Source organism: Parambassis ranga, chromosome 22 (assembly GCF_900634625.1).
Source record: "Parambassis ranga chromosome 22, fParRan2.1, whole genome shotgun sequence".
NCBI lineage: Eukaryota > Metazoa > Chordata > Actinopteri > Ambassidae > Parambassis > Parambassis ranga.
The window spans coordinates 8,574,443-8,585,727 of record NC_041042.1 but is presented as its reverse complement, the minus strand read 5'-3'; the positions used below and the strand labels follow the sequence as shown (position 1 = coordinate 8,585,727).

The 11,285-nt window shown below is 44.7% G+C and overlaps 1 protein-coding gene and 1 non-coding gene across 2 annotated transcripts; both read left to right on the top strand.

Moving 5' to 3' along the window:
* Positions 1-7,767: 7,767 nt before the first annotated feature.
* On the top strand, positions 7,768-10,478 carry marcksl1a (MARCKS-like 1a). Its single transcript, XM_028396486.1, has 2 exons — positions 7,768-8,076; positions 9,114-10,478. Exons 1-2 carry the CDS (start codon positions 7,993-7,995, stop codon positions 9,636-9,638), a joined length of 609 nt encoding a protein of 202 aa, XP_028252287.1. The 5' UTR covers positions 7,768-7,992; the 3' UTR covers positions 9,639-10,478.
* Positions 10,479-11,203: 725 nt separating this feature from the next.
* On the top strand, positions 11,204-11,285 carry trnas-gcu (transfer RNA serine (anticodon GCU)). The gene has a single exon. It is a non-coding gene; the product is annotated as a tRNA-Ser (tRNA).

Sequence of the window (11,285 nt, the reverse complement as noted above, 5' to 3'; positions counted from 1 at the left end):
TGTTTTAGGAATAAGCCTCTTTTGAGCAAATTCTTCAGCATGTGAAAAATGAGCTGCTCCAAAGCTAACCACATCCATCATATGCTGCAGGGACAAATTTATGACACCAAATAGCCTTGACAGTTCAAAAGTCTTTCCTTACCAGAATGAAACCACCACAATCCCCCAACGGCACTCTGCACCAGAAATCAGGCCACAATGGACGGTGATCACATTTCAAGTGTTATGCATCAACCTGGTCATCTTCCTGTGACACAGGTTATGCTCTTATGTTACACATCTATAGACTTAAATCCTTCAGTGACATCAATAAAGAGTTGACAATCTCATCAAATTATAGGTTTCTATCTGTATATCTAAACCATTGTTGTTGGCTTCAAAGAGATTATCTCGCACACAGTCATGAATGGTGCCTGATCGGCTTACATGTTGAGTATTTGAGGATGTTACACAGGAGTACCTGATCATATGGTGCACAACCTCCTGAGAAATGCATTGGCTGATGCCCTTGGCCCCAATACCAGACCTGCTGTTACCCCTTTCCCTCCTGACAGCAAGACCTCCACTGTGGGCAGATACCAGAAGTCTTCTAAATGCCTTCCCATTGATCTCCAATCCCAACTCATCAGTGACCCGTGATAACCTTGTTAGTAAGTCTCAAGGGGACGACACACAAAGACAGTGTCTCCCTTTGGAACTGACAAATGGCTTTTTCTTCCATGTGCTGTTGTTGGAGCAGGTGTCTCTCATATTGTCCCTGTCATCAGGAGATATATTCATCCCATTTTGTTTTTAATGTCTCTTTCTGTCAGGGCGGTATCTCAGGCTCTGACAAGGAGTGAATGTATGAGAGAATAATATGGGCAGTAACAGTAAATCTTTGCCCAACTTGACTGCGCTCGTTTCCTGATGAGACACAAACGTAAATAACTGCCAACAATACCCATACCCTTACCTCAGTCTACCTCCCTAACCACTGTTTCAACCAATCAATGTCTAATCAATCACATGCAATCACTGACAGGCAGTAGCCAGAGTGTTACAGGCTAACTAGACCCAAGCTAGTGGGAGGTTAATGCAGACTCAACTATAAAGATTGGTCAAGCTACCATAAATCAATGCTAGCTGTCTCAGCAGACCAGTAGAGATGAGGTCAGTGCAGCGCTGCGATCACAGGCAGTTCTGGATTAATTAAAGCACTTATAAGACAATGGAAGGCAATGCAAAGTGGGTTTCCTGTGTGAACATAGTTGTGACTTCCTAGAGGTGAAAGCCAGCAGACAGGGTGAGATTTTGTAGCCATTGTCTTTGTAACATTGTAGTCATCAATCTAATAAGCAGGAGCTTTAGCAACCTTCAGGCTGGAGACTCCTAACTTCATTTGCATGGCTATCACCCACACCCATTTAAAGAAAACAAAACTACGCTTCCCAGGTTTGAATCTGGTGTCTCTGTATACAAAGTGTTTGTAAAGTGGACTATTCTGCACATTTTTCTATATATACAAAACTAACCAACTTCAAAGAACTAGCTGCAATGAAGAGTAACAGCAGCGACTGGAGAGCAATAATATTTAAGTGGTCTGTGTTCCAATCTCACCTTCCCCTGCCTCCTTTTAATGGGAGAAAATATTTGCGCTTACTCTGAGATACATCACGTTATGTAAGCTAACCTGAGTCAGGCTTCAGTTTTGTGGTAACACAAGAGACAAATGTACAATGCAGACTGCAGGGTGGAGTTAGCAAACACTCGTCTTCACTGCTTCTTTTGACTTTCAAATAAACGCTCAACTCACATGTCTCCTGTATCCACATCTGAGCTAAGAATATCTCTAAAGACTGCAGTAAATATGCCAGACTCCACACCTCACATCTTCTCCTAAATTATTTAATAACTCGCGAAGATTTTCATGCCACAGTGATGGCCCAGTGTCAGTTCAAAGGGAGCTGTTTTTATGTAACAGTGTTTTGATAAACTGGAGGAGGACAAGAGAGGGAATTGGGGGCAAGAGAGAGAGAGGGGGTGGGTTATAAATAGGTCACTCACAAACACACCGCAATGATGCTCCATGACAACCCAGCTGCAATGGCAGATGGATAAAATGGAAAAGTGGAGCAAAATGACAAGCAAATAATAAAGCGGAGCAAGCTACGTAAAACTCCAGACTCAAGCAGTCGCTGAGAGTGCACTCTGATGCCTGCAATGGACGGGACAGGAAAACAGAGCAGCATGCTATCAAATTATTATTATTACTACAACTGCTAAGAATCCTAATTATGTAACCTTATGCTTGGGAGTGCAGTTCAAACAGGAAGAGGAGTCAACAACAAAAGTGAGCCTGATGTCTTTTTTTCAGTGCAATAAGAGGTGCAGAGTCAATGAATCCAGCCCACACACGGCTCATTAAAACACAATGGCAGAGTATCGACTCCAGACATTTATTTATTTTTGCTGCAGGCCTTTTTCTGCTGTCTGCCATCTCTGCCCTCCATTCTGGTGTGTCTGTGTGTTTGGTAGGAGGGGGGGTTGCATTGTCAGAGGAGGACAGGCACTCGGTAAATAGCCAAGGTTTGACTTCTTGCTCTAAGAGAGACTGGATTACACTCCGACAGCTGGGGCGAGCGTGGCCGTAGTACACATAACAACTACACACCCCATATGCACACACACACAATGATGAAATACACATCCCAGCACAATTGCGTACAAAAACGGGCCACAAAGCTGCTCTATGCGAACAGGCAAATTAGTGGGATTCCAATAATAGCTTTACAGTCCCTGCACAGATTAATGCCCAGCCATTTGCAAATGATGATCACTATTCATTTTCCAGTTAGTTTGACATGGTATTAGTCTATGGCAGAGGGAACAACAACCTGACCTCAGTGACATTAAGCTCATTATGTCTACACAGAACTAAACGCCATCGAACAATCCATTCCTCTCTGTTATACTCCTGGATGCGATTACTGTGGCATGAAGATACACAGGGCGTGTCTGCTATCTTTTATTTCAAGATGGGATGAGATGATGATCTGATATCTGAGTCATGTATACAGGATAGGGGGTAACCCTCAAAGCTCTCTCTCTCTCTCTCTCTGTCACTCTCTCTTGGACTCCCCTCCCCCTAGCCCACTATGGACTGCCCGCTGAGGCACAGCGGGGCTGCCAGGTCATACTTAACACCAACCACAGCCCCAACAAACCTCCTCTCTCCCCATCCCCCCCAGATCCCATCCCCCTCTCGGTCCTTTAAATCTGCATTATAATGAAGATGGCAGAGGAGGTGGGGGGTAGGGTGATTGGGTGCTCAGAGAGAGAGTGATGATCTCACAGCAGACTCGCCAAAAAATAAAAAAAGGCCTCGGCTGCAGATAACCCAGGACTGAGCTAATGAGTCTGTCTGTGCATGTCCGTAGCTTGTGTTTGTGTGGGGCAACAGCAGCAGGGGGTAAATGCATTTACATGTGGCTGCACGCAAGTGGTTGTTGTCGTATATATGTCTTAGTGTTTATCAAACAAATGACACTTATGCTGCCAGCTATTTGTGAGCAGCAGGGAGGATGTCTGTGTGTCTTCTTAACATCTCATTTTGATCATGATCACTCCTTAAAGAGGGCTGTTGATGTTGGACCTGAGATGGCAAAGAGGAGGATTTTATGAAAACCTGGACACTATGGTGGATGCACCTAAATGTGATATTTTAACCCAGAAGTCAGCATGCCAGCATGTGCACATTACCAGCGCTTACATGCTAAATGTCATCTTGTTAGTTTGTCATGTCTGCATGCTTAGATTTGCTTCCTAGTAGAACTTTAAATAAATTTAATTTGGGCACCATGTCTGCAAAAATGTAATGGCTTCTGTTAGGTGAAAGGTGCAGATGCAAAAGTCCAGCTGGTGTCTGCATGAATAGTGGATTATTGTTAATGTGTCATGCAGATTATCATGCACCACAAACTATAGACTTATTGCAGTAAGCCTGGATGTGGTCTAATGAAGAGCAAAGAGCACAATAAGTGTTAAGTAAGCCGTGCCTTTTGGCAAATTTCTCAAGCTTTAAAAAAAAAAAATTAACCATGTCCCAACATGACACTTCTTTCAATCTTGAACTACCAACACGTTCTGTTGGGTCAAGCATGATGTTTGCTGTTTTGCTACATCTGTTAGGGGTTTCCATTCTGTCTCCAAATCTGTTTTTGCAATGTGTGTGTGTGAGGAAGAGAACAACTGCAACAAAATGTGGGAGGGATGAGGAGGGAGAGTGAAGGAGAAAGAGCCGGCTGTGATGATGAATGAGATGATGGCACACTGACCTAGTAACGCCGCAGTGCCGTTGCCAGTGGGGATGAGCTGCCCTACTACTGTACTGTACACCCCTGCCTGAGAGACAGAGACACACACACAGACGTTTCCTCCCCCCGTTTCCCTCATCAACACTTTCTGTGCTTCTTAACCCTTCACCCCTCCCCTTTTACTTGTCTCGTCATCTGTTGCTGCCTTCTTACCTGGCCTGCATGTTATGACAATGGTTACATTTGGTGCCAAGAACAAACACAGGACAAAGATGTCTGACTGACAGAGAAAGAATGCAAGATGTGGAATAGAAAAATGAATCTGACAAGAAGGCAGTGAGGGTAAAGGTTAAAAGGAAGCTATGCTTATTTCTCTGTGGTCACAGAGAGGTTGAGCGTCTCTGCTGCATAAATTGTGGGAGTCAGAGTCATTTAAAATAAACAAACCCCAGATGATAAGGCAAACAAAAACACCAGCAAAGCCATATCCTCTTCCATTCTCTGAGTTCCCACCAAACCGCGTCCCCCTGTAACATCAGCCAGAGATGTCGATGGAAGCAGTAGTTGCCATGGTAACCGGCTCCCTGGCATGTCTGCACGCACGTACAAATGTAAGGGGGGTTTGGGGGGGCGGCATGTCACGTCATGTCTGCCACCTTAGGCATGGAGAGACGGAGAGAAGCATTTGTGAAGAAATCTACACACATCAACGTGTTTACCGCTGGTTTCCCTCCATTTTTAGAGGTTACGTTTCCAAGCTCTTACTAGCACTCCTTCCTCCTCCTCATCTGAGAGACAGATATGTCTGCACAAACCCCGGGCCAAGATGGCTACCATGTGCAGCTTTGTGGTTGCCTGCTGGTGAGGGGCTTTTTGCAGTCAATAAGCCAGTTGATCGAAACAATTAGCATTACAAAGGGCTTTCTTTTAAGTCGATGCACTCCTATTCATGGCAGTGAAGAGGGCTGTCCACCTGATTCTCCTTGTAATTAGGCACTCGGCAATGCAAATGTTGTTTTTAGGCCAAACTAAATCAGACATATAAAATCACTTTTACATCCCAGCATACAACAGTGTTTAAAATTCACTCCTGAGTGGAACTTAGTGTTGCATTTGCATTTTTGGTACATTTTTATTTTGCATATAAAATATATTTTATGATAGTGACTTCGAAGGTGGCACTGCAATAACTATTGAGGCATTTGCTGTGTAACAAATCAGAAAGCACACAGGAAACAGTGCTCTCTTGTTTGTGTGATTGTGTATGCATGAATTGCTGACAAACTAAGGAACCTTGGGAAATTACATATTCATCATGCTGATGTGCTCAAGTAATTGTTCAAGGTGACTGTCATTTTTTCTCCCTGAAGTAAAAGGAACCCCAGAGACATGGTTCTGATTCTTCTTCTGATTCTTTTGCATATTTTTCTTGTGATACGCATTAGTTGGCTCGCAGAGGAATAGACAATAGAGGCTTTATGGTGTGGATTTGTCAGGGCATGAAAATGAATGAACAGCAAAAACAGGGTCATTGACTAGAAAAAAAGAGTGCAAACAGCAGGAGCCCCATGTTGCAGGTTGGGTCCAGAGTTCTCCAGCCACAATCTTATTGTCAAGGAAATCACGATGTATCATCATTAGTCTGTGTGCTGTTCTAGATTGTGTGCAATATTAAATTAATGGTAAAGCAGTCCTTGTTGGAATACTCTGAATCATCTGCACCACCTGTTTTTCTCTTTCTCCAGCTGTTTTTAAATGGGCCCAAGCTAACTGAAGCTACGTCTAAATAAACCTATAACTACAACAGCACTAAAAAGAAATGGTAATACTTTGATAGCTGGATCATTAAAGATCTGTTTTAGCAGTTTAAACTCAAAAATGCCTGTGCAGAAGAAGATTTAGCCAAAGACAGAGTTTATGATTGACAACATGGACACATGTCTGAGGGGCAACAGAGGCTTGCCCCCCTTTGAAATCAGAGTGTATTGGCATCCCACATCAGAGAGCTAGGAATTCCAAACCCATGTTTGAATTGTGTATGTGCTGGATGGTGAGACTGCGGTTACCTTGACTTAGTTTTGGAGAGTGTATGTAGTGGTGTTGGTTGGTCAGGAGTGAGGTGGGGAGGTGCAGGTTTGTTGCACCCCTGAGGGTGTATTCCACTCTGGGGAATCTCAGCCCACTGAATGGATGGAGATCATTCTTTTGGTGGCGTATGCATGCCTCGCATACCATGGCGGTGACATGTTCGTGTGAGTGTGTGTGGAGGGGCCATCAGACTCATGGAAATAGTGACAGGAGAGTTAAAGAGTGAGAGAGATGGACCTACAAAGGGATGCCTTAGAAGAAAAGAGGAAATCATAAATTCAACTTAATGAAGTTCTGTAAGAATGACAGGAAGACAGAGTGCAATTTAGTTAACATGGGTTCATCCGAGGGATAAATGAGGGCCTTATTGATGGGAAAGAAAAAGATCATTTGGTTAACGTTGCCAGAATTAAGACTAACGGCTCCAAAGGAGGCAGCTGGCAAATATAAATGCACATATCCAGACTATAGAAGCCTTCCACTGGCTCTCATAACTCAGCCCTAAAACACATGACCTCTGACCTCACTGGATCACAAGAGGGACCCATCAGCTTTTGGCCCCTGAGAAAAAAAAATGCAGTGTCACTGCTGCGATCGTGGGATTCACTGGTCTGGCCAAAGAGACCTCATTAGTGGCTGACAAGCTGATTCTCTGTCTCTGTGTCTGTGACAGTGACAAAGCAGCCCCAGTGCCCTCACAAAGTCTCCACTCAGTGTTGCGTGTTATGTAACAACTTTAGTGTTGAAAATGGAGGCTGTGTCACTCAAAATCCAGAGGCCATTAAAATTCCTCACTATTCATTGATGAACTGTTTATTCTCCACCATCATAAAGATCATCTGAGGATTGATTGAGCTAGAGGGACACTATAAACATGAGAAAAGGAGGCATCCTACGAGACTTCTGCACTCCAAAAAGTAGTTCCTTTTTCAGGTGTGTGGCTTCAATCATCTTTGGAGCCTGAAGGAAACACTAAATAAGACGGGACAGTTGTACAAATATTGATTATCCTTCAATTTTGTTGAAAAACTTGAGATGGAAGTTATAGTTTTGCAGATTTGGACCTGTATTTTCATGATGCAAAACTTTTGAATCAAGCGACATCTGAGTGATATCTTGAGTGTCTAAACTATATTTCACACTCTGACAATCACGTTGAACATTATGGACAAATTTTGTCCAAAATCTTCCAAGCATCTGAAAGTGGAAAAAGTCTTTCTGACCCTCCAGTTGAGCAGCAGACTGTTGCAGTGACAGCGGGGTGAAGGAGGCCCATCCCCCTACTCCAGATTGGACAAAGCGCGGCTGGCACGCCCAGGGGAGGAGACGCTGGTCGATTTTGAGGCGCGGTTGAAATACTCACAGTCGTCTCCCTGCCATCCTTTAATTTGAGCTCAGCCGCCGTGGGGTTCGTACACTCACACACAGAAGGGGGATCATCTTGTGTCCAACCTTATAGCTATAGGGAGAAGGAGATCTGGTCGGATTTTTTTCACCTCTCTGGGCAAGTTCTGACCCATTCAAGAGCTGGATTTTTAAATTCTAAAAACTCCTCGAGGGTTTTCTTTTTCGATTTTATTTTTTGTTTAGAACATCAAAAGGAGAAAAAATGGGAGCCCCGTTGTCCAAGGGTGGAGTAGCTGTTGAGGGGAAAGCTGCCGCCGACCCTGCTGCTGCCAAAGCCAACGGCCAGGTGAGTAAAGTAGGCCTGATGTGGCGAGAATCAGCGGGGAGCCACATGGCACCCAACGCCCACTGGCAGCATGGGTGTCACAGCGCAGGGCTGTGGGGGGAGTGTAGCCGTTCCTCTTTCCTCTTATTCTACTCACTAACTCATGCCTTATGAGTAACTAATTAATTAAATCAAACTTAATTTAAGAATGATCACCACAATCCAGGGGACCTCCAGCAGAGCAGCCGTCGAGTGTCCGCGCTCGTCCCCGCTCAGCGCGCACCAGAACTGCCTTTGTTAATTCTGTCTGCTGCCTGTGAGGCTGTTTTGCCCACAAGCTGTTGCTTTTATTTTGCCAGAATGGCATAATCTGATAGAAAAGTGCGTTTGGAGCGTGTTCTCTCTCATGAGTTGGCTGCGGTCTCCCAGACAGCCGCTTTCACGTCGAACAAAAGATGTGAGGCGAGCGGTGCAAAGGATGCAAATGCGCTCTGCTGGAGGCGCGTTTTGCGGAGTTGCAAACAAAGCGCGAACAGGCGCCAGTTCAGACCCAGTTTCCACCAAAGTGTCACACATTTGCTTGGGGTTTCTATGTAGATAGATTTGTGGAGAATAAATTATTGATGGATGGGTGGCATATGTTCCAATAAAAGAATTTACATTATGTTATGGCAGAACAAACACCTCCCTCCTCTCAGGACCCGTTTTTGTCTTAATCACCACAGTGGTAGAAGGGGCATGTGGCTGCGCTCGGAGCTCACACAGGGAGAGTTGGTAGATGTGAGCTGCAGCTTGTGAAAAAGAGCAGAAACCAGGCGGGGATTCCTTTGTTCCCCAGCTCGCTGTCTGTGTAGATGTAGGTTTGATGCAGCGCTACTGCCCCCTTGCGTCTGGTGAAGGTCCCGCAGACAGCTGTTGAATTCTCCCCTCTGGACCACACTTAGGTCAGGCGGCTACCGTTAAAGGCCACAATTCCTAGGAGTCATCCCATCTGTGTTTAAAGTATCAGGCCAAGTGTTTTATTTTATTCCATGACTAATGAGTATTTGTCTCTGCAGGAGAACGGCCATGTCAAAACCAATGGCGACGTCTCAGCCAAGCCCGATGGGGAAGTGGCTGCAGCAGATGGGAATGGAACGGCCGAACCAGCCAAGGAGGGCGAGGCCAACACCGGGGATGCCATCGAGCCTGCTCCTGCTGCCGAGGGCGAAGCTGCCAAAGCAGAGGGCGAGGCCACCAAGGAGGGCAAGAAGAAGAAAAAGTTCTCCCTGAAGAACTCCTTCAAGTTCAAGGGCATCTCACTGAAGAAGAGCAAGAAGGGCAGTGAGGAAGGCAAGGAGGAGGCCACCTCCCCAACAACCGAGGACAAGCCAGAGGAGAATGGCCACACGGCCAAGGAAACCAAAGAGGAGACGCCAGCTGCAGAGGCCAAAGAGGACGAGGCTCCTGCTCCTGCACCTGAGGGAGAAGCCAAGGCAGCGGAGGAGGCCCCACCAACAGAGGCTGCCCCGACCGAGCAGGCTGCTGCTCCCGCTGAGGATACGACACCTGCAGCCCCCGAGGGCGAGGCCAAGGCAGAGTGACTGCACCCCGCCACAGCACCTGAACTGATTTTCCAAGATTAAAGTATATAAATATATATATGAGAGACTCGTGCCACGTTCTTAAAGTTATAAACAAAACTACAAAAGAAGACAAAGGATATATCACGTTTGCTGATTCAACCACCAGTTCACTGCCTTTATTAGTTCTTCGACAGACGGATCTCACCGGGCCCTCTCATGATAGCATCGGCTTGTGTCGCCCCCCTCATGGTACACACAGGGACTGGCGTGCGGCGAAGGTAATGGATTGGATGTGGAGCGAATCAGGAATACTGACTTATTTTCCCAATTCATGGAGAAGCATCCTTTTTTAACAGCGTGGCAGCCCTATAACATCATATGTTTTCTCATCTTTTTTGGGATCTAAAAATTGTCACCACCGCAGAGGGGAGCGTACCATCTTCTTCACTCGAAATGACTGTTATATGGACACATAAACCTTTCAAATGATCTTATTAATTTTTAGAATTCTACATTCCTATGTTTTACCCCCAAATTTCAAGTATTTTGTCATGTATAGAAAAGTGAAAATCGAGGAGGGGAGGTGGACAAAAGAGCTATGTCTTTGTTCGTGCATTTTGATTCCTTTTCTGGCTAAAACCACATTCTAGCTTCTGAGTATTGCAGTGTTCACATTTCAGAGTTTATGACGCAACAGGGGTTGGGATTGTGTACAAAATGTGAGCTTTTTATCTGCAAACTGTCTCTGTAAATATGTTTTGGCCGATATTTTTGGTTCTCTTTATTTTGCTATCGTTTGAAGATGTTAATGGTTTTATTGTAACTTTTAATAAGGGTAAATAAATGTTTGATCCCCTCTTTCTTTGTCCTGCCTTGTTATGATTGACACCATCATTGCACACACAAGACATCAGTGATAGAGTAGAAACTCAACAATACAAGTCGGATGTAGTTTCAATGTCGAGTAGCCAACTTGCAAGTTGCAATAGTTGGCTATATAGCTATACGCTGATTCATCACATTTTTAACATTAAACAATACTCTGCAGCATATTTATGATAAACCTTTTGAAATATTGAAACTGAAACGGTTACCTTGATTTAAAGTCTTGGTAATAACCAAGAGTGAGCCTCCACAGACCTCGACCCAGTGCAGTGTCTCACAAAATTAATGAAACGTGTAATAAACATGCCACCATACTGTGTTTGATACTGAGAGACTCATGTTTATTTGCTGCCTAGACCGTCACTTAAATATACGAGTGTCTGGCGCTCTCTGGTGGTCAGAAACTTCTACTGCATCCATATTTACTTTGGACGACAAAGCATAGACGATAGTAAACACATTCACACCTAATGTGCACGTTGTTTCAAGTGTTTTAGCTAATTTGTGTTTCCCCAGATGTAGCAAGACCCTATACCGTGTATTACTATGGTGAGACCTTATTCTCAAACAGTTTGTGTACATAACGTGACGAAAAACATATTCTCGGGATTTTGAGGAAATAATTGTCCGTCATTGCTTTGAAATCTTTGAAATTTGGGTAACATCCACAAGTGTCATATTCGAGAACTACGTCATCAGACGAGGTGGCCGAGTGGTTAAGGCGATGGACTGCTAATCCATTGTGCTCTGCACGCGTGGGTTCGAATCCCATCCTCGTCG

Excerpts from the sequence above, each read along its gene's own strand:
- marcksl1a (XM_028396486.1), top strand. The coding sequence starts at position 7,993 with ATGGGAGCCCCGTTGTCCAAGGGTGGAGTAGCTGTTGAGGGGAAAGCT. Across the intron at positions 8,077-9,113 it reads CTGCCAAAGCCAACGGCCAG|GAGAACGGCCATGTCAAAAC; the intron begins GTGAGTAAAGTA and ends TTGTCTCTGCAG.